Source organism: Pelodiscus sinensis, chromosome 20 (genome assembly GCF_049634645.1).
Source record: "Pelodiscus sinensis isolate JC-2024 chromosome 20, ASM4963464v1, whole genome shotgun sequence".
In the NCBI taxonomy this organism is placed as follows: Eukaryota; Metazoa; Chordata; order Testudines; family Trionychidae; genus Pelodiscus; species Pelodiscus sinensis.
In genome coordinates, this window is record NC_134730.1 from 936,135 (window position 1) to 958,874 (window position 22,740).

The window sequence follows — 22,740 nt, forward strand, 5'->3', positions numbered from 1 at the left end:
GCCTCTCTTCATATGGGACCTGTTCCAAACCCTTGATCATTTTAGTTGCCCTCCCCTCTCCCAGCTCCTTTTCCCAGTCTCCCCGAGTTTTGTTCGATAAAGAGAGTTTCTACTTTTGAACACACATGTCCTTTATTTTGTACAGCAGGAAGGGGGGCTAGGGAGGGGTAAGTGGAAGGAGGTGAGGGAGGAATGGGGTACGAGCCCCCGATGGGGAGGACTGGGGTGGCTCTGCGGGCTCCTCGGGGTAGAAGCTCTCCTGAAGCCCCTCGATTGACCCCCCCCTCCCGGATGGCAGCCTGTGGCAAGTGCAGCCGGGCTGATGGCCGAGTGCTGTGATGTGCCGACTGTGGGCATTCAGGGCACTCCAAGCCAGGACTGCTTTGCTGTCCCTCATCGAGTTAGACAAGCGAGCGGGAAACCCCTGAGAACTGTCTGTCTGGGGTGGGGGTCGGGTCCCTTTAAGCACAGCCCTCGGCTAGCCTGAGACAGCAGCTCCACGCTCTCAGTCCTCATCTGATGCCCTGCCGGCACTGCTTCCGGCCAGCCTTAACCTCGGTTCAGGGTCCACTCAGTGTGGACATGCTAGTTCGAATTAGCAAAACGCTAATTCGAACTAGTTTTTAGGTCTAGATGCGTTAGTTCGAATTAGCTTAGTTCAAATTAACTAATTCGAATTAAGTTAGTTCCAATTAGCGCTGTAGTGAAGACATTCCCTGGGAGGGCAGCTTGGAGCCCCAGAGGCACCTGCTCTGGCGCTCTCCCTCTGTCTCCCCCGCGCACGGCGCCCAGCAGCGCAAGCCGCTCCTCCCCCGCCGGACAGAGGGTTAGAAGGGCTCCAGAGGTTCCTCGTGGCCTTCCATGCTTGCAGCGGTTGGTGTTCCTTCTGGGTGAATCGCTCTGGGTTTCTGTGGTTCGCGTTGGCTGTTGCAGAGCTTTTACCCTTCAATTACTTCAACTTGTGCTCAGCCGGAACGCCCTGGGAGGCAGATTTTGTCTGGAAATGTTCTCACAAGAGGCGCTGGAACTGAGAATCCCTCGGCTCCTTTTCTGCGCCTGCCTAGCGCTGGCAGGTGAGTCCCTTGTTTGCCTTGTCATCGCTGCTGGAACCCCCGAGAGCTTCTGTTCACACTTGTGTCCCGGGCAGCGTGTCTTGGGGAGGAGGTCAGAGGCCACATCTGCAATCAGCAAAACCTCACAGTCAATGTGTCCAAATCCCAGCAGATTTAAACAATGAACAAAAAGCTGCGGCTCAGTTTGCTGCCCGAAGCCATTCTGTGCCCCAGCATCGTCGCGATTTACTGACTCCCTTTTGTGCTGCTAGAAATAGCCTCCTACCACAGGCCAGCGGGGGCGGGAATGGATGAGCGGCTCAGCATGGGAATACAAAGAGCACTTTAGGAACAGGCTCGGCTTAAAGCTAATGCCAAATGCCAATAGCTGTAGCTTATGTGATTACACTGAGCTCAGAATTGTGCTCCTTTCTGGTACGACAATTGAAGTATTAGCAAACGCTGAGATCTGACTTCCCTTGGATGGATGGTTACATGGGCCGCACGGTGCCCAGTCTGCCACGGGATAGCCTGCATGCAGAGTGGTCCCTGAGGTCTGGGGAGCCAGTGACAGAGCGTCTTCCTTGCAGCTGGCCGGGGAGGGGCTGCTCTGGTCTATCAAACTCCGGCCTGGAAAGGCAGCGCCTGGCGAGCTCCGTGGAGGTTGCTGCACACACTGGTCGGGCACGAGCACACACGCTGCATTTCCCGGGGGGCGGGCTGCGGGCAGGGTGGATCCGAGGTTGGGCTCGTGGGTTGGGTAGGACGTTGAGTCGAGTGTCTCTTTGCTCCTACAGTGGGGGCACGTACCTGCGAAAACACCACATAGTCCTCCTCGCACCCCGCCCCGCTGCCATGGTGAGGCTGCGGGCCTGAGACCCTGGCCCGCCAGGCCGAGCGCATGGCCTGGTGTTCCGGCGCGCCCCTTGCTGTCCAGCCCCAGCCGTCGGCGCTTGTATCTGACTGGGATTGTGAAACCTGGGACGGGAGCCGGCTGCCTGGGAAGTGTCCGCACAGCTCCGAGCACCGCAGGGTGCTGCTCCGGAGCCGGGAGCCTGTCCCGTGACAGCAGCACTAATACAATGCCGGCTGGAGCCCCCTCCGGGGGTCCCGCTCCGAGCTGCCACTGGGCCTAAGGAGGCCAACATCAGTTTCCAGCCGTGTGGGAGGAGCCAGTGCTGGTGAGAGCTACCTGCTGGCTGCATCTCCCCTGGGACTGTGGCCACTCACCTGCCAGCAGCCCAGTGGCCAGGACTGCGCCGCGCCTGTGCCAAGGCAGCTCGGAGTGAAGGAGACCGGACTGTCCCGCAGCTCGGTCCTGCCAGCACCGGGGGCTGCTGTTCTGTTGAGCTTCCCTCCCTCTGGCTGGTGCTTTTTTGTGCTTCTGTGCTCTCGCTCCCCCTTCTTGGGAGTGGGGCAGAGGAGGAGCCTTGTCTCTCTGCTCTCTCTGCAGCAGTGGCAGCCCTGGGAGACCAGAAATTGTCCTTGGCAGACAGTCATAAGAAGGAGCCCCAAGGCCCAGAGGCTGACCCCCAGGGAGAGAGCCACTGAGGGGCCCGCAGAGGTGCCTTGCAGAACACGGGCAGGGGGCCAGGCTCAGTCCTCTCCCCGAAGAGTTGGGGGGGCGGCCACTCTCTGACACCCCTGGGGAGGGACCACGAGCACACGGTGGCGCCAGGGCCGGGGGGAGTCAGTGCAGCGTCTGAACTCTAGGGTGCTGGCCTAACACATGGGCTCCTCCCCTCCTTGTGGGCCGGAGAGGCCTGCTCAGCCCTGGATGCCAGTTCCTCTCCAAAGGGCTGCATGGTTTCAAGCGCCTCCCTCCGGCGCTGGCCACTGCTGGAGACTGGCCATGGGGCCGGAGGAGCCACACGGCCCTGCCTGCCTAGCCCTTGCCCTGCCGCGGCCCATGCTCCTTCAGTGGCTGCGCTCCCTCGCTGAGGTCATTCTGCTCCGAGGCTCCCCTGTGCCCGGTGCTGGGCTCATGCCCGCCGTGTGCTTCTCCCCGGCAGGTGGACGGCCTGAAGGCCAAGCTGGCAGCCCAGGAAGTGGAGCTGAAGCAGAAGAGCGAGGATGCTGACAAGCTGATTCAGGTGGTCGGCGTGGAGACCGAGAAGGTGAGCACGGAGAAGGCCGTGGCTGACGAGGAGGAGCAGAAGGTGGCGCAGATCACCCAGGAGGTCAAGCAGAAGCAACAGGACTGTGAGGAAGACTTGGCTAAAGCCGAACCGGCCCTGGCTGCTGCCCAGGCGGCTCTGAACACGCTCAATAAGGTACGGGGCCGGCCTCCGGCACTCGCAGCGTTGCCTGGGCCAGCACAGGGAGGGTTGGCTCGTAGAGGGCATGAGGCCTTGGCGCTTCCTGCCGGGCAAGGGAGTGACACACTGGAGCCATGCTCCTTTGCTCCGGCGCCCTGTGCTCCCTCCTGTGGCGTAACTCAGGCTGCTCCCGCTCACACCTGCCTGCTGGCCAGGGAGGCGGAGCACAGCTGCAGTCCTGGGTGCTCTCTGCCCTTGGCCCGTTGTGTGTCGCTCTCTTTGCCCCCCGGGCCGGGGGCGGAGCCGATCTAGTGGTGCCCGTTGAGATGTTTCTTGGGCAGGGGGCAAACCCCACGTTCGTGTGGATTAGACACAGGGCTCCTCTTGCTGTTGGTGCGTCAAGCGACAGCTGCTCCTGCCTCCCCAAAGCACAGGGAGGCTTTGCAGTCGCGCCTGCGTGGAACTCACCCTTGTCAGAAGCTCATTGGGTCCCGTGTAGATATCGGGGAGGGGCCTCTGTCTGGGTTTCTCCTGGCTGGCAGGGAGCCTCCTGGTGGCAAGCCCGTGGGCAGCCATGCCCTTCGCCCAGAGGGTTCACCCCGCATGCAGCAAACCCCAGCAGTTTCACATCCTGCCGCACTTCCATACGCGTCCTCTTCCTGCCGACCGCAGCAACGACAGGCCCTGCTGAGAGGACAATCTCGGCCTCTCGGTACAATTGCAGTTTGTGCCGTACCCACCCCGCTGCTGGACAGCCCCATGTGCCAACCAAATGGTGATTTCAGAACATGCCCGGGGTCCCCTGGGGGCTTGTGCCCTGCTGGGTGTAAGGGCTGTCACTGTGAATCTACGAGCCGCTGTTAGTGCCTGTAGGCCCCTCCATCCAACCCCCGCTTGATCTGAACAGCGCACCGCAGGGATCAAATGGAGTGTGCATGCTGGGAGCTGCTGCCTGCTCCATTGGGGTCAGATTTGGGGGGATCCTGGCAGATTTGGGGGGATCCTGGCTAGTTGCTAACATATGGCCTCTCTGGAGCACAGGAAAATGAGACATTTGGAAATCTGGGTACAGTAATTCCTCATTTAACATGGTAGATACATTTCAGAAAATGCTCGTGCTAAGTGAAAACGTGTTATGCGGGGTCAATTTTCCCTGTGAAAATAATGGAAAAGCTGGGGATTGCGTTTCAAGCGGTGGTGTCAAAATCAATTTTCTGTTGGTGTTGAGTTGTCACCGTCAACATTAGACGATGTACTGTACAGTAAAACCCCAGTTGTCCGGCATCAGCTGAAACCCGGAAGTGCTCCAGTCAGCCGCTCTCTCGGCCGGGCTGCTGTGAGCCACATGTGCGCTCGCGGTTCCAGCCTGCACTTGCTAACCGCTGGCCGCTGAGCACAGGCAGCTGCCTTGGGACCAGGACATAAGATTGGGGGAGAAAGGGGACTGGGTTACAGCAGGGAGGGGAGTGTTTGGCTCTGGGGAAGGGAAGGGGAGGAAAGGGGAGGGGGAGTGGGTTGGGAATATGCCCCTCTGACGGGTCTGACGGGACCCGCACTGTGTCCGGCGAGGGGGGGCGGTTGGCAGGGAATGGCGCGGTGAGTGGCGGACCCTCCGCCGCTTTGCAGGGAGTGCTGGGGAAACCCAGCCACCGGCCTGCAAGCAGGGTGGAGGAGAGGGGGCGAGGTGTCTGGGAGCCCATGTCCCCGAATGCCTTTCCCACTCTCCTCCGCCCCCACTTGCATGCTGGTGGCTGGGTTTCCCCAGCCAGCCTATCGCCAGCAGCTGCGTGGGGCTTCCCCCACCTCCCTGCAAAGCAGTGGATGGTTCGCCGCTCACTGTGCCGTTCCCCGCCGCCCCCCCTCGCCGGATGCAGTGTGGGTCCCAGCAGACCCATCACAGCCGCCCTATAGTACCTCCCGGTATGCCGGATTATCAGAAGTCTACTGTATTACCACTGTTTTCACAATTTATACTGCCGCACAAAGTAGTCCGCCACTTGATTTTTTTTGGTATTATTTTGAGGACGGTTGTGTTATTCAAAAAATGTTCTCTAAAAAAAAATCGTGCTATCACGAAAACGTGTTAAGCGGGCACATGTTCAACGAGTAATTACTGTATTCGGGAGAGTGCCTCTCTCTCCCTGTCCCACCTCCTGTGGATGGGGCAGCTCTAGTTAGAGCAGCTTCACTCGCGGGGCTTGCAGCCTTCACTGATACCTGGCTGTCGGGAGTCCAGAAAAACAATCTTCTCCAACCTCAGAGGGGAGCCGAGTTAGTCTGTAACTGGAAAACCTTGAAAAACAACGAATCGTCCAGCAGCTCCTTAGAGACTAGCACACCCTGTAGATGGTGTCATGAGCTTCCGTGGGCACAACCCACTTCTTCAGACGATTGGAGCATTAAAGATCCGGGTCCAAAATAAATAGGACATGGGGGGAGGGGAGAAGAGAAGGAAGGGAGAAAGGTCAATTGGAGTGTTTATGCCACATGAAGCTGACAGAGAAGGTGCAAATTGCTCTTAAGTGCCCATTGGTTGGTTGAAGTGGAAGGCAGTGTGCTAGCCAGGTGGTGTCTGTTCAGACCTTTGTGATGGGTCCCACACCTGGACATGAAGTTAAGTTCTGAGGCATCCCTGTGTATTTGGCTTGTGGGATTCCACCATTCCAGTCTTCTGAAGAAGCGGCTTGTGCCCACGAAAGCTCATGGTCCTGTCTACACAGTTCATTAGTCTCTACGGTGCTGCTAGACCAGTGTTCCTTAAACTTTTTAAGACTGAGGAACACCAAACAATATTTTTTTTAATGGGGAACACCAAAGACTTTTTTTGTAGAGCAAAAAAACCAACAAAAAACAAAAAACCAGCCCCCAGGGAAAATTTGTCGAACAAAAAAAACTCCACCGGACCAGGAGGGAGGGTAGAGGAGGGAACTTGTGGCAGGGTGTCTGGCCAGGAGGGAGGGTGCAGGAGGGGACTTGGGGCAGGGTGTCTGGCCAGGAGGGAGGGTAGAGGAGGGGACTTGGGGCAGGGTGTCTGGCCAGGAGGGAGGGTGCAGGAGGGGACTTGGGGCAGGGTGTCTGGCCAGGAGGGAGGGTGCAGGAGGGAACTTGTGGCAGGGTGTCTGGCCAGGAGGGAGGGTGCAGGAGGGGACTTGGGGCAGGGTGTCTGGTCCGGAGGGAGGGTGCAGGAGGGGACTTGGGGCAGGGTGTCTGGCCAGGAGGGAGGGTGCAGGAAGGGACTTGGGGCAGGGTGTCTGGCCAGGAGGGAAGGTAGAGGAGGGTCTCGGGCAGGGTGTCTGGCCAGGAGGGAGGGTGCAGGAAGGGACTTGGGGCAGGGTGTCTGGCCAGGAGGGAGGGTAGAGGAGGGTCTCGGGCAGGGTGTCTGGCCAGGAGGGAGGGTGCAGGAGGGGACTTGGGGCAGGGTGTCTGGCCAGGAGGGAGGGTAGAGGAGGGGACTTGGGGCAGGGTGTCTGGCCAGGAGGGAGGGTAGAGGAGGGTCTCGGGCAGGGTGTCTGGCCAGGAGGGAGGGTGCAGGAGGGGACTTGGGGCAGGGTGTCAGAGCCAGCTGGGAATGCGGGGTCTTGGCAGGGGGAGGGGAGTTAGGGGGTTTGGGTGCGGTGTCTGGGCACAAGGGGGGATGCTTACCTGGCTTGGCACCCTGCTGCAGCAGGGAAAGCCTCCAGGGAGCCTGCTCTTGTTCCTGAGGGTGGGTGTGGAGATCTCGGTCCCCTGCCCCCGCCCATGCAGCAGGGAACCCAGCGCAGCTGCAGCACCAGGCCAGGCTTCCTGCTGGCAGGGCGGGGAAGGGGGAGAAGAAACCCCACAGAGTAAACTCTGCCACTTCCCCAGCAAGCTGGGGAGGGGCGCAGGGGCGAGAGAGCAGCAGCGCATGGGGACAGCAGAGCTCGAGCGCGCCCCAAGGGGGAGGCAGCAGAGCCTGAGCTCGCCCTGGGGGGGGGACAGCAGAGCCCGAGCGCGCCCCAAGGGGGAGGCAGCAGAGCCCGAGCTCGCCCTGGGGGGGGACAGCAGAGCCCGAGCGCGCCCCAAGGGGGAGGCAGCAGAGCCCGAGCTCGCCCTGGGGGGGGGGGGGGGGGGACAGCAGAGCCCGAGCGTGCCCCAAGGGGGGGGGACAGCAGAGCCTGAGTACGCCCCAAGGGGGGGGCAGCAGAGCCTGAGCGCGCCCCAAGGGGGGGGGCAGCAGAGCCTGAGCGCGCCCCAAGGGGGGGGCAGCAGAGCCTGAGCACGCCCCAAGGGGGGGGCAGCAGAGCCTGAGTGCGCCCCAAGGGGGGGGACAGCAGAGCCCGAGCGTGCCCCAAGGGGGGGGCAGCAGAGCCTGAGTACGCCCCAAGGGGGGGGCAGCAGAGCCTGAGTACGCCCCAAGGGGGGGGACAGCAGAGCCCGAGCGTGCCCCAAGGGGGGGGCAGCAGAGCCTGAGTGCGCCCCAAGGGGGAGGCAGCAGAGCCCGAGCGCGCCCCAAGGGGGGGGCAGCAGAGCCTGAGCGCGCCCCAAGGGGGGGGCAGCAGAGCCTGAGCACGCCCCAAGGGGGGGGCAGCAGAGCCTGAGTGCGCCCCAAGGGGGGGGACAGCAGAGCCCGAGCGTGCCCCAAGGGGGGGGGCAGCAGAGCCTGAGTACGCCCCAAGGGGGGGGACAGCAGAGCCTGAGTACGCCCCAAGGGGGGGGACAGCAGAGCCCGAGCGTGCCCCAAGGGGGGGGCAGCAGAGCCTGAGTGCGCCCCAAGGGGGAGGCAGCAGAGCCCGAGCGCGCCCCAAGGGGGGGGCAGCAGAGCCTGAGTGCGCCCCAAGGGGGGGGACAGCAGAGCCTGAGCATGCCCCAAGGGGGGGGCAGCAGAGCCCGAGCGTGCCCCAAGGGGGGGGCAGCAGAGCCTGAGTACGCCCCAAGGGGGGGGCAGCAGAGCCTGAGTACGCCCCAAGGGGGGGGACAGCAGAGCCCGAGCGTGCCCCAAGGGGGGGGCAGCAGAGCCTGAGTGCGCCCCAAGGGGGAGGCAGCAGAGCCCGAGCGCGCCCCAAGGGGGGGGCAGCAGAGCCCGAGTGCGCCCCAAGGGGGGGGACAGCAGAGCCTGAGCGCGCCCCAAGGGGGAGGCAGCAGAGCCCGAGCGCGCCCCAAGGGGGGGGGACAGCAGAGCCTGAGTGCGCCCCAAGGGGGGGGACAGCAGAGCCTGAGTGCGCCCCAAGGGGGGGGGGACAGCAGAGCCTGAGCGCGCCCCAAGGGGGGGGGACAGCAGAGCCTGAGCACGCCCCAAGGGGGGGGACAGCAGAGCCTGAGCGCGCCCCAAGGGGGGGGGACAGCAGAGCCTGAGCGCGCCCCAAGGGGGGGGCAGCAGAGCCTGAGTACGCCCCAAGGGGGGGGACAGCAGAGCCCAAGCGTGCCCCAAGGCGGGGGCAGCAGAGCCCGAGTACGCCCCAAGGGGGGGGCAGCAGAGCCTGAGTACGCCCCAAGGGGGGGGACAGCAGAGCCCGAGCGTGCCCCAAGGGGGGGGCAGCAGAGCCCGAGCGCGCCCCAAGGGGGGGGGGACAGCAGAGCCCGAGCGCGCCCCAAGGGGGGGGGACAGCAGAGCCTGAGTGCGCCCCAAGGGGGGGGGACAGCAGAGCCTGAGCGCGCCCCAAGGGGGGGGACAGCAGAGCCTGAGCGCGCCCCAAGGGGGGGGACAGCAGAGCCCGAGCGTGCCCCAAGGGGGGGGCAGCAGAGCCTGAGTGCGCCCCAAGGGGGAGGCAGCAGAGCCCGAGCGCGCCCCAAGGGGGGGGCAGCAGAGCCTGAGTGCGCCCCAAGGGGGGGGACAGCAGAGCCTGAGCACGCCCCAAGGGGGGGACAGCAGAGCTCGAGCGCGCCCCAAGGGGGGGGCAGCAGAGCCTGAGTACGCCCCGAGGGGGGGGACAGCAGAGCCCGAGCGCGCCCCAAGGGGGAGGCAGCAGAGCCCGAGCTCGCCCCAAGGGGGAGGCAGCAGAGCCCGAGCGCGCCCCAAGGGGGAGGCAGCAGAGCCCGAGTGTGCCCCAAGGGGGGGGGGCAGCAGAGCCCGAGCGCGCCCCAAGGGGGAGGCAGCAGAGCCCGAGCGCGCCCCAAGGGGGAGGCAGCAGAGCCCGAGCTCGCCCCAAGGGGGAGGCAGCAGAGCCCGAGCGTGCCCCAAGGGGGGGGGGGGCAGCAGAGCCCGAGCTTGCCCCAAGGGGGGGAGGCAGCAGAGCCCGAGCGCGCCCCAAGGGGGGGGGCAGCAGAGCCCGAGCTGGGTTCCCCCCAGAGGGCAGTTTTAAAATGCTGAGGTCCGGGAGCGGCTCCTCAGCTCCCCCTCCCCTCCCCTCCCAGCAGCAGCTGCCACCTGCACACGTGGAGGAGGAGGAGGCTGCGCGGAGGGGCCCTATGGGACAGGGGCCATCCTGTGGGCTGGGGGGAGGGAGGAGGGTCGCCAGGTGGTTTCAACAGAAATCCTGGACACACTTGACGTGACCTCACAATCGACATCACATCTGAGTTAGAACATACCAGACAGGTCTGTTGTCTCAGGTCTAGTGTCTCCGTTCTATTGTCTCCATTTGTTTCCCGACCAGAAAGCTCAAATACTGGACTGCCTGGTTCAAACCCGACACCTGGCAGCCCGGGGGGCGGGGGGAGCCGCAGCGGGAGCTGTCTCGGGCTCTGCAGGGGGCGGGGGAGCAGAATGTTTTGTTTTCTCCGTGGCACACCTCTGTGCCACGGGACACAGTTTAAGAATCGCTGGGCTAGGCGATCTGGTGTGTTTTAAAACCTTTCCCAGGTGACGCCAGCCCCGGCACGGCGCTCTCCTGCTGCTGCCCATGACAGAGCGCAGCTGCAGGTGCCATTAGGAGCAGGTTTCTTGAGTCTGAGCAAAGCGCCTCTCAGAGGGACGTCCCCCCTCTCAGCCTGCGTTCATCTCCCCGTGTGCCTCTGTCACCAGCTCTCACACAGGGGCTCTCCGTCCAGGATTTCAGATCGCTCTGCAGCTGCGCCTGGGAACCGAACCAACCCAGCCCCACGAGTGGAGCAGAACGCCGCTCGCTGGCTCAGGGATTGCGCGCTTGGGGTGTCAGCACAAAGCCCGCGTCCGCTGTGCTGGAGAGGACAGGCCATGGCAGAATGTCTCATGAGGCCTAACGGCAGGTCCGGCTGCGTACAGGCCTCCGCGTGGGGTCTACGCCCGCCAGCAGCACCCAGGGACACTGCGTTGATCCTGTCTTGCTCCAATGCCCCGGGCTGGGCCTGGGCTCCCGGGCCCGTCAGAATGAGGTGACCTTGTCCGTCGGTCTCTGTATGTGAACGGGCAGATTGTTCCGCTGTGAGGAGACCCGACAGCGCACTCCTCCCTGCTCCTCGAAAGCCAGAACCTGTCCTGAGCGCCAGACAAATTCAGCTGAGCAGTTCTGTTGCTCCCAGTGCTCTCAGGTCCAGGTATTCAGGAGCCAGGAGCCTGCCATTCGCAATTATTGATACTAGTTAGTCATGAAGCAACACATTTAAAATAGTATTTTGGAGTCTTGCTTTGGGGGCTGTCAGGAGGCACTCGCTTGGCACCCCACGCTCCCCTCTGCGCTCGAAATGGCAGCCGGTCCAAGCTCCTTTTTTCAGAAAGGGAGCGGACGTGTAGCTGGGGAGCCCAGCCCTCCGAGCAGAATGGGGACGGGCGTTCCACCACTTCCAAATCCAAGCGGTTGGATGTTTAGCCTAGGAGCGGCCATTTCCCCCTTTTCTGCTGTTTGTGACTCGGAAGTGATCTGAGCAGAGTTAACCGCAGCTAGTACCAGCCTAGCCAAAAGGGAGCTGCAGCTAGTGCGACAGTCAGAGCAGCCCTTTTGATTTGCATTCTGGATCAAAAGTTGTTTCTGAAACCCGTCTCTAGCCGAAGATACTTGGCTGATTTCAGGAAGCTTTTTGTTGTCATTTTCGTGCTAGATAAATCTGCAGTAATTCTGCATTGGTAATGCCTGAGGATTGGTGGGAAAGGGAAGGGACGTGACTGATGCACATCTAATACGCCAGTGGAGGCTGTGGCGCCACTAGGGGGTTTCCTTGTTTTACAGTCGATGAATCATAACATTTCAAATGCAGAGTGTGGCTCCAGGCTTCAAGGCTGTGCTCCCGGATTGATAAGTCAGTGCCGGGCTCCAGTAGTGGCTAAGTGAAAAGGGAACCTGCTCGCTGTCAGCTCACCCCCTGGTTTTCCCATTTCAGAACAACCTGACAGAACTGAAGTCATTTGGATCACCGCCCTCTGCTGTCAGCAATGTCACAGCTGCCGTGATGGTGCTCATGGCTCCAGGCGGAAAGGTTCCCAAGGACAGGAGCTGGAAAGCAGCTAAGGTCTCCATGGCCAGAGTCGATGGGTTCCTGGATGCCTTGGTCCACTTTGACAAGGAGAATATCCACGAGAACTGTCTCAAAGCTCTTCGGCCGTACTTACAGGATCCCGAATTTAACCCCGAGTTTGTGACCTCCAAGTCCTGTGCAGCAGCTGGGCTCTGCTCTTGGGTCATAAACATCGTGCGGTTCTATGAGGTGTACTGTGATGTGGAGCCCAAGCGGCAGGCTCTGAACAAAGCCAACGCAGAGCTGGCTGCTGCGCAGGAGAAGCTGGCTAACATCAAAGTCAAAATTGCTGTAAGTGTGACACGCACGTACTTCACCCCGAGCTGCCACTGCCCAGCGGGAACCCCTCAGCATTGGGAAGGGCTTCCTTGGGGTCCCATGCACATCTGAAAGAGGGGATTGGAGGGTTGGGTGGCCCTTAGGCCTAGAGCTGCTCTTGCTAGACGTTTGGAGACTTCCCTGTGTTTTATAAAAGTGTGCTAGCTTGCTTCCAAGTGTGCTTCTTCCCTAAAAGAAAGACTCCGTTATTTACCTCTCATTTGTCCCACCTAGAATGTTACAATCATTATCAAGCATGAACGTTGGGTGTCCTTTTATCACACACCACGCCCGTGTATGTTCTGTGTCTGCCACATCTTTTACAGAAAACACAGATTGGGGGAAGTTTTAAACAACGCCTGGGGCGGATTTTTTTCCCTCGTTTCCAGAACGCTTCCTGTGCACTTGTTACATTCTGCAGGAGTCATCTCCACTTTAGTAGGACTCAAAAGATCTGTATCAAAGCAGGGCCCCTACCTGGCATAGCTTACACCTCCATGTAAAGTTTGGGCACTTACTAAATATCCAGGAAAATCCCTGAGCAAAAATCTTCATTAAAAGAGAGAGAGGGTTAAAGTTATGTTTAATGGAAAGCTATTCCCACCCCCACTTCCTCTCCAAAATAACCCTGCCATTCCTAAACGTCCATGCCCTTTAACAGGTCTTGTCACTGAAACTTTTGGAGATTGGCTTAGGAGGTAAGGTATGCAGCCAGGTCCTTGCTGCTGTATCTCCCCCATCGCTCATTATCAACCCATCCAGCTGACAGCACACACTACAGACCTGCACATTGTCCCCTAAAACCTGCACGTTTCCAAAGAAAGTCCTCCTGGGGGACTATGGAATCCGCTGTCTCATTCAAAGTGCATTTGCAATATGCTGCAATGCTACAACATACAAGGCATCACAACGCCCTGTGAGTGCTCGCTGGCGCACACAATAATGAATGGAGCTAAAAATACAGACTTGCATGGTACCAACCCACAGTCACTGGCAGTGGACACACCTCATAACACCGAATCGAACAATTATTCCAAGGAATTAATACAAATATGTTTCTGTAAAACGTCACACTGCTGGAAACCCTAGAATCCTCTGGCAGCACTTACTGCGTCCTGGAGATGAATACTTTTGAAATCTTTGCTACCCATTGAATTAAGGCTATCTAAAATAGAGAGCCATCTCCAAGAGTTCATGTCCACTGCAGGTCAAAACGAGGGACATCCTCGCTACGGAATAGGTGCTTCTAATGGTTCGTCTTCGCTAGGGAGTGAAATGGGCGTTGTGTGGCTGATGCATTTAGCAGGCCTGGTGGAGACGGATAAGTAGCAGGGAAAGCGCTCTCCCTTTAGCGGCGTTAATGCCCGTCAGTGAGAGTAGCAGCGTTGCTGATGGGAGTCTCCCTCCGCCAGCGCAATGGAGACGCTGTGTGAAGTTGTTGTAAATGATGTTGCTCAGGGGTAGGATTTTTTTCACCTCGAGTGACGTAGCTTACATTGGACACAAGCAGTTGCATAGACAAGGCCCTGGGATTGAAGGATTATATGTCCCTGGAGAACTCTTTGGTTCCCTTCATGTTGCTTTTATTTACACTTTCACGTTGGAGCTTTTTAAAAGCTGTAAGATTTTTGCAGAGAAAGTGCAGCAGTTTGGGGGTATTAGTTATACTCCACTGAACCAGGCTTTCAACCTTAGCCTCTTAAATGACCTGTATTTGCTTTTGTACAGCACTGCACTAGTAAATGCGTAGCATTAGATATGTACATACACAAGCAGGTTTTTACGAGAATTTCAGCCGGCAGAAATTGCCATAGCTCCATGGATTTCAGTAGAATTATGCCTGCTGAGAACTGACCTCCAAATTGTAATACAAGGCTCCAATTTTCACATGTAGCTGCCCAGCTTAAATCCATACTTTGGGTCATGAACAAAAGTCATATGATTTTCAAAAGTACTGAACACGTATAGCTCCTATGTACTGCAGTGCTCAGTTGCTGACACATCTATATTATGCATATTCCCATAAGCCCAAATGTGTAAATCTACTTATAAAACATTGAATAGCATAGCACGTGTGTGTCTTTATACAGAGACACACAAACAGATAGGTATATGAAGGTCTGTATGCATAGGTGTATATGAAACTATTCTAACAATACTTAAGTTATAATTGACAATGCCAAGCTAGTTTGAAAGGGGCTGTATTTTGTACTGGGCATTGGCAACTAAGAGCATAGTTACAGATGCCTCTAAAATAATCCCTGTTCAATATTCAGGTTTATTTCTAGTGCATTGTTCAAACCACGTTCAAATGATTTGAAGGAATTTAGCCTGCGGCTGGGTGCAGATAAAACCAGTTCTGGCCTCTGGTTCTCTTATCTCAACGTGAAATATTCCAGTAACTTTGGGAACAGTGAGGATGAGTCTTAGAGCCGAGCACGACCAGATCTGTCTGTGCAATGAGCCCTCCCCTGGAGCAGGATGGCTGCAGTGAGGTCCTGCACACTGTAGTTCTCTTGCTTCTTTTTCCAAAATGTTGGCTCTGCTCGCGTGTGGCCCAAGGGTGGAAACTGCCCACCTGAGCCTGAACATGTACTGGCCCCATTCTCTGCACCCCCATTCTGGCATGGAAAATCCTAAGGGAGGGGGCCCAGGGTGTGGACTTTGGGCAGCACTGACCTCAGGAAGCGGTGACGTGACCCTCTGGCTTCTAGGAGGAGGAAGTCCAGGAAGGATCTTTGCTGCACGTGCCCTGACATGCTGCCCCAGCGGCTCCCATTGGCCATGTTTCCCAGCCAATAGGAGCTGCAGAGCCGGCAGCTGGGGCAACACCTGCAAGCAGGGCAGCGTGTGAAGACAGCCTGGCTACCCCTCCAGCCAGGAGCCAGCGGGGCATGTCGCTGCTTCTGGGAGCCATGCAGAGACTGGCACAGAGCTTGCCAGCCCCACTGGGTGGCCAACTGGACTTTTCATGGCCCTGTTAGCGGTGCTGGCTGGAGCTGCCAGTGTCTTTTCTCACCGGGGTGTTCTGGTCCAAACCAGGCGCCTGGCAACCCTACGCACACCCTTCTGTGCTGTTCTGCAAGGGCCCGGTCCAGTGCCCTGGGGAGGACTGAGCTCCGTGCACACTGGATTAGACCCTGCTGGTACTGAGGCTCCCTGCCAAGTGCTGCAGGCTGCACTCCCAGGCTCCAGGCTGAGACCCAGAGTCCTGCCTGCTCTCGCTGCACTAGCCATTCCGAACAGCCCCGCTGCACAGACACGTGCCATGGGGGCTTTTTTGTCGGGGTCTTGTCGGATGCACAGTTGGGCTGACAGTGTTCTGACTCTTTCCATCAACAGCATCTCAATGAGAACCTAGCAAAACTCACGGCCAAATTTGAGAGGGCGACGGCGGACAAGCTGATGTGTCAGCAGGAAGCTGAAGCTACGGCCTGCACCATCTCGCTTGCGAATCGACTGGTGAGTGCCGGCCCCAGGGACGGACGTGGTCGGCGCTCCAGAGAGGCAGGGCGGCGCTGCTCCCCCACTGCTCCAGCGGGGAAGTGGGGAAGGAAGGACTGAGCGCCCTGCCCAGCTTCACACGGGAAACTCAAGCCTCAGTTTCCTCAATCACCGCCCTAACTAAGGAGCCTCCAGAGCATCGCTCACTAGGCCAGGGCTCAGCAGGTGGAGAGGAATTAAACAGGGGCAGGTGAAAGGGGGACTCTAAGATCTCTTCCCTTCCTCTCCCCTCCTGGAGCAAGCGGGAGCCAGATACCTGCTCCCCCGGTGCAGAGAGGGGTGCAAAGTGACAGGCTAGTTCTACCCCGGCAGCAGCTGCTGCTGTTAAGGTCTATTTTACCCCCTGTAACTTTGGATTGGAAAGCTAGTGTAGCTGCAACACGCCAGTTTGGCTCTGAGGGCAGAGCGGGGAGAGACGTCCCTAAACAGGGCTTGCGCTATCCTGACTAGAAATGGAGGCTTTTGTCTGGTCACCTCTGCTTCCTCCAGCTAATGACAGCCCAAGCCCGGGTTCTGTTTGACAAAAACACTTTGGCTATGTCTACACTGCAAGGTTTTTGTGCAAAAACACGCATAGCGTCCACACCTCAAATGTGCTTTTGCACAAGTAAATTGGCAGTCAAACGGCAGAAGAGAGGGCTTTTTCTGGTATAGGTAAACCTCCTTTTATGAGGCAGAACTCCTTCTTGCACCAGAGTTCTTGTGCAAAAAGGCAAGTGTGGTCGCTCCAGAGGGGTTTCTTGTGCAAGAAACCCCTATGGGAAAAAGCACAGGTGTCTTGTGAATGGCCATCAGAGCTTTCTTGCGCAAGAGCGTCCATGCAGTGTGGACACTCTCTTGTGCAAAAGCCCGTCACTTTTGCAATGCGCTTTGAGGTGTGGACGTGCTCTTGTGCAAGAAGCCTGCAGTGTAGACGTAGCCTTTGCAATTCAGCAGAGTTGTGATGACTTTGGAGGCGGAGACTTGGGGGCCCATTGCAGTTCCCCTGGAGGTCAGCATGAGGCTGATTTTGCTATTGACTTCAGTGGCGGCCGGACTGGGAATTGAGAGCCTGAGCCAACGCCTTGGCAGGCACTGGGAAGGCTCCTGCTGACGTCACTGGGGCTGAGTCCTTAGGGGCACAGCTGCTGCAGCTGAAGAGGTGGAACTGATTGTCCCGTAGCTCACGTGGCTGGAGGCCTGTGCTGCTGGTGCTAGGCATGGCTGGCCCCAGTCCTGGCTGGGCCGCAGAGGTGGTGTTGGCTCTGGGCAGCACACGCCGCTGCGGGGAGAAGAGCAGTTATGGGGCTAGCCTGGGATGCAGGAGACCTGCCCTGAGTTCTCTGCTGCTCAACCACAGACCTGCCTTGGAGTCAAGGAAACCCAGGTCGGGGACGGTCTGGAGGCACCTAGAGATGCAGGTAGGCACCTAGTAGGGTTTTCGAAGCACCGCGTTGCCCAACTCTCATTGAAACTGATTGGGTTTAGGTACCCAGGAGCTGGAAAAGGCCCTGCTACATTTTCAGGTATCTGCGTATTTTAAAAAATTTACTTTAGTAAGGCATTTGACACGGTCTCGCACGATCTTCTTATAAATAAACTGGGCAAAGACAACTTAGATGGGGCTACTATACGATGGGTGCATACCTGGCAGGATAACCGTTCTTGGAGAGAAGTTATTCACAATCTTGCTGGAAGGGCATAACAAGTGGGGTTCCACAGGGGTCTGTTTTGGGACCGGTTCTATTCAATATCTTCATCAATGATTTAGATATTGGCGTAGAGAGGACGCTTATCAAGTTTGCAGATGATCCCAAGCTGGGAGGGGCTGCAAGTGCTTTGGAGGAGAGGGTCAAGATTCAAACTGATCTGGGGAAATGGTCTGAGGTAAATAGGATGAAGTTGGATAAGGACAAATTCAAAGTGCTCCACTTAGGAAGGAACCACCAGTCTTAGGCATGCAGAATGGGAAGCAACTGTCTAGGAAGGAGTCCTGCAGAAAGGGAGCTAGGGGTTATAGTGGACCACAAGCTAAATATGAGTCAACAGTGTGACACTGTTGTAAAAAAAGCAAACATGATTCTGAGATGCATTAACAGGAGTGTTGTGAGCAAGACATGAGAAGTCATTCTTCCACTCTACTCTGCTCTGGTTAGGCCTCAATTGGAGTATTGTGTCCAGTTCTGGGCACCACATTTCAAGAAAGATGTGGAGAAATTGGAGAAGGTCTAGAGAAGAGCAACTAGAATGATTAAGGTCTAGAGAACAGGAGCTATGAGGAAAGGCTGAAGAAATTGGGTTTGTTTAGTTTGGAAAAGAGAAGATTTAAGTTTGCAGATGATACCAAACTGGGTGGGGTTGCAACTTCTTTGGAGGATAGGGACATAATTCAAAATGACCTTAGCAAGTTAGAGAAATGGTCAGAGGTAAACAGGATGAGGTTTAATAAAGAGAAATGCAAAGTGCTCCACTTAGGAAGGAACAATCAGTTCCATACATACAAGATGGGAAGCGACTGTCTAGGAAGGAGCATGGCGGAAAGGGATCTAGGGGTCATAGTGGACCACAAGTTGAATATGAGTCAACAGTGTGATGCTGTTGCAAAAAAAGCAAATATGATTCTAGGTTGTATCAACAGGTGTGTTGTAAGCAAAACTCGTGAAGTCATTCTGCCGCTCTACTCTGCACTAGTTAGGCCTCAGCTGGAGTACTGTGTCCAGTTCTGGGCGCCACATTTCAAGAAAGATGTGGAGAAATTGGAAAGGGTACAGAGAAGAGCGACAAGAATGATTAAAGGTTTAGAGAACATGACCTATGAAGCCAGGCTTCATGAACTGGGCTTGTTTAGTTTGGAAAAAAGAAGATTAAGGGGGGACATGATAGCGGTTTTCAAATATCTAAAAGGGTGTCACAAGGAGGAACGAGAAAATTTGTTCCTCTTGGTTTCTGAGGACAGGACAAGGAGTAATGGGCTTAAAGTGCAGCAGGGGAGGTTTAGATTGGACATTAGGAAAAAATTCCTAACTGTCAGGGTGGTCAAATATTGGAATAAATTGCCAAGGGAGGTGGTGGAATCTCCCTCTCTGGAGATATTTAAGAACAGGTTAGATAGACATCTGTCAGGGATGGTGTAGATGGAGCTTGGTCCTGCCTTGAGGGCGGGGGGCTGGACTCGATGACCTCTCGAGGTCCCTTCCTGTCCTATTATTCTATGATTCCATGATAAGATTGAGGGGGGACTTAATAGCAGTTTTCAAGTACCTAAAACGGTGTCACAAGGAGGAGGGAGAAAAAATTGTTCTCCTTCAGGTCTGAGGACAGGACAAGAAGCAATGGGGTTAAACTGCAGTAAGGGAGGTTCAGGTTGGACATTAGGAAAAAGTTCCTGCCTGTCAGGGTGGTTAAACACCGGAATAAATTGCCCAGGGAGGTTGTGGACTCTCCATCTCTGGAGATATTGAAGAGCAGGTGAGACACACATCTCTCAGGGATGGTCTAGACTGTACTGCAGGGATGGGCAATAATTTTTGCCTAGGGGGCTACCAGGCCACTCCAGAATGGGGTGGAGCCTAAATGGGAAGGGGCAGGGCTACCCCACCCCCAGACCATTATTGGTCTGGGGGTGGGGGAGTCCCTTTGCCCCCCCTTCCTACTAGGCGCCCATGCCCTGGAAGAGGCTTGGCAATCTTTCCCACCCCCAGGCCAGTCAGGGCCAGGGAGAGTGGGACGCCTCCTCCCTGCCCTCTGAGGTGTCGCAGGCTCCTCGCAGGGCCGGGGCAGGGTGAAGGAAGTTTCATGCAGCTCCTCTGCCCCTCTGCATTCACTGGCAAAGGGTCCATCTCCGCTGACCACAACTGCCCATTCAGCCAGGGTGCAAGTATCTCTGGGAGGTTTCCTAGCCCAGGACAGCTGTAGGGGAGCCACTTGGCCATTCAGCCACGTTTCACATCTCGTTCTGCGCTTACCCAGCAGACCCGGGATGATGCTTGCTTTGGCAGAGCAGCGCTGCAAGCCTGTCAACTCAGAACCCACCTCCCAGGACACTGCTTGTGAGCCACCGACAGTTGAATGGGCAAGAGCAAGCGCACGAAGAAGAAAGCACAGCTGCCTGCCTGTCGGTAGCGGCGGTCTGAGACGTGCTGCTCATGCCCGTTCCAGTGCCCACCCTCCTACCCTCGGTCAGAGTTGCCGGCAGGAAGGACCCTGAGATGGTGTAGGGTTGGCAGCTCCTACTCTACCCAGGCAGGAGTGCGACATCCAGGGGGCACTGCAGGTGGTGAGGGACTGCTCAGCCTGATTGTTAGGGGACTTGCATCCTGTCACGTGAGAGATCCAGTCCCTGCACCACATCAGGCCAGGTGGAGTTTTGGGCATCCTGCGGACATGATCTAACCACTAGGCCCATGGCTGGATGTTCATAGAGTCTCCTAGGTACCAGCATTGTACATTGGACCATGAAGTAATCAAAACAAACAGTAGCTACTAGACACTTTCCCCATCATACTCTTCTTTTGCATCATGCAACCTAGAATAAATGTCGGACAGTTCCAGGTTTTCGCCAGTGGGTGACACTAGCAATTTCTAAATCTGTTTCAGTATTTTATTTACAAAAAGAAAAAAAGTTGAGATGATTAGGTTTCAAGGCGCTTGTCAAAGTCAATCATAGTGAAGCCAATTAAAACCTGTAAGACGAGAGCGGGAACAGTGAATTAGCATGTAGAATGGTTTTGTAATTAAGAGAGAGCTGGTAGAGTGCGGGGCTTTGTTTAGTGGCCATATGCAGGACATTTAGATTTGCTTGAGGCATTTTAGTTCTAAGCAGGATTTTTCACCCTGCCAGTCATTGCTGGGTGCTGCATGGCGCTGGATTAGTGCAGCTGAAATGAAAATGATCCCTGTCCCAGCACAGCATGTCACTGTGCTGAGGAGCACAGGGTGCCCTAGTCTCTTGTGATAGAAATGTAGCTGTGTTAGTCTGGTGTAGCTGAAACAAAATACAGGACTATGTAGCACTTTAAAGACTAACAAGATGGTTTATTAGGTGATGAGCTTTCGTGGGCCAGACCCACTTCCTCAGATCAAATAGTGGTAGAAAATTGTCACAACCATATATACCAAAGGATACAATAAAAAAAAATGAACACATATGAAAAGGACAAATCAAATTTCAGAACAGAAGAGGGATGGGGGGGGGAGGTAAATGTCTGTGAGCTAATGATATTAGAGGTGATAATTGGGGAAGCTATCTTTGTAATGGGTAAGGTAATTAGAGTCTTTATTCAAACTTAGGTGTAAAGTGTCGAATTTAAGCATGAATGACAGTTCAGAGGATTCTCTTTCAAGTGTAGTCTTAAAAGGCCTTTGAAGCAGGATGCAGGTAATCAAGTCGTTGAGACAATGTCCTTTCTGGTTGAAATGGCAAGAAACTGTTTTTTCTTTGTGATCCTGTCTAATGTCTGTTTTGTGGGCATTGATCCTTTGGCGAAGTGTCTGAGACGTTTGTCCAATGTACATAGCAGACAGACACTTTTGGCGCATGATAGCATAAATTATATTTCTGGATGCGCAGGAATATGTGTTTTTGATCTTATAACTCACTTGGTTAGGTCCAATAATGGTATCAGCAGAGTGAATATGTGGCCAAAGCTGGCAACGGGGTTTGTTGCAAGGGAAGGTTCCAGGGCTGGTATTAGTGTGGTATGTCCTGTGGTTGTTGGTAAGAATCATCTTGAGGTTAGGTGGTTGTCTGTAGGAGACTATGGAACAGGACACTAAACTCCGAGAGGCTCTGGGAGACAGACCCATAGTCTCCTATAGGCAACCACCTAACCTCAAGATGATTCTTACCGGCCTCCTCAGCTGGATAAAGATGAGCTTCCGTGACTTCTTTTATGCACCAACAGGAGCAAGGGAGGTGTTACCCTCTGGACACGGGAGGTTACCCCCTCCTCCTGGGGCCTGCTGGTTCCAACCACACGTGGCCAGTGCCCTGTCCTGCCATCCTCAGCTTAGAAGGCTCAGGCGTGTCCCTGCTCCGTCTCTTAACAAGGTGCTTGCATAGTTACTTGAGGACGCCGGGTGTTCTTACAGCATCCTCCCTGGGCAGGAATGTTCTAACCTGGTGAGCCAATGCCTGGTGGGGGTGGTGTTGCCAAGGCCCGGCATGCTCTGGTTCTCACTGATAGCCAGGCCCAGTCTCCAGGGAGCGAGAAGCTGACTGGGGGGCAGTCTCAAACGTCAGACACTTGTCCGTGGGCAAAATGTGAGGCTCCAGGGATCCTGCCCCTCCCCCCACAACAGCCAGCAAGGTGGAGTCTGCCAGGTGATGTCCCTGGACCCCACTGGCAAGGGCAGCATCTTCCACAATGGCATCTGGCCAGGCGGCTCCGTCTTCTGCCTCTGCTCTGAGCACATTTCCCAGCCCTGCCGGTCACAGTTTGCAGAGGGATGAGGACTCTGGGAAGCACATTCCGCCCTGGGCTCAGATCAGGAGAAAGAGGATTATCCATGAATGTCATCATTTAGTTTACCTCAGGGGACATAGAACCACAGAGCGGGAAGAGACCTTAGAAGCCATCCAGCCCAGCCCCCTGCCCACGGCAGGACCCATCCCAGTTAAACAGACATAAGCAGACACATCCCCTGCCCCACAGAACAAGCCCCCCCGAATGGACGGGAGGCTGCGGCAGGAAACAAAACCATCCATTGGCTTTGCACGGCGTTCTGCTGCAGGGAGGCCATCTCCACAATGCTCAGACACACCCTCCCCCCAGAGCAGGCAGAGGGGCCTTGCCGCTGGCCTAGCAGTGCAGCGAAGTGTCTCCAGAGCAGCAGGAGGAGCTGCTCCAACAGATTCCAGACGTGCGGGTGGTGGTGCACAGGAGGCGGCGATCTTTGCACGGAGCCATGTCCAGGGACTTGCTACCATGCCCAGAACTCATCGCTAAAGGGCTCTTGGTCACAACAAAGGCTTGGGGAACACACTGGCAAGCCGCTCCCGGAGGTGCACCATTCAGCCCCATGCGTGAAACCCCTCTGGGCAGCCGTCTTCACCTGCAGCCATTCGAGCCGCCCGTGGTGTTGACAGTCTTTGGCGAGCTGCAGGAAGATGAGAACAAGAGAGCTGAGTGATCCACGAGCACGGGGAGCCACCCGAGGGGATGAGGAAGCCTGTGACCCTCATTGGCTTCTTGATGGGGAGATGCAGTGGCCTGGGCTGGCTGAGGATCAGATATGGAGCAATGAGTGGCCTGCAGCTGCCTCCTGGTGCCAGAATGGAGTGACCCAGGAAGTGCAGGATG

At 56.6% G+C, this 22,740-nt stretch overlaps 1 protein-coding gene across 3 annotated transcripts in view; it reads left to right on the forward strand.

Annotated features, from left to right (window-relative positions):
• DNAH9 (dynein axonemal heavy chain 9) overlaps positions 1-22,740 on the forward strand; it is a 251,994-nt gene that overhangs the window by 136,820 nt on the left and 92,434 nt on the right. For 2 of the 3 annotated variants that reach the window (XM_075903450.1, XM_075903451.1), the window contains 3 exons: positions 3,065-3,325; positions 11,504-11,929; positions 15,299-15,418. In XM_075903450.1, the coding sequence (XP_075759565.1) occupies positions 3,065-3,325; positions 11,504-11,929; positions 15,299-15,418 (807 nt within the window). Of the gene's footprint in view, positions 1-3,064; positions 3,326-9,976; positions 10,562-11,503; positions 11,930-15,298; positions 15,419-22,740 lie in introns of those variants that run through there. The other variant, XM_075903452.1, reaches the window with a different exon arrangement.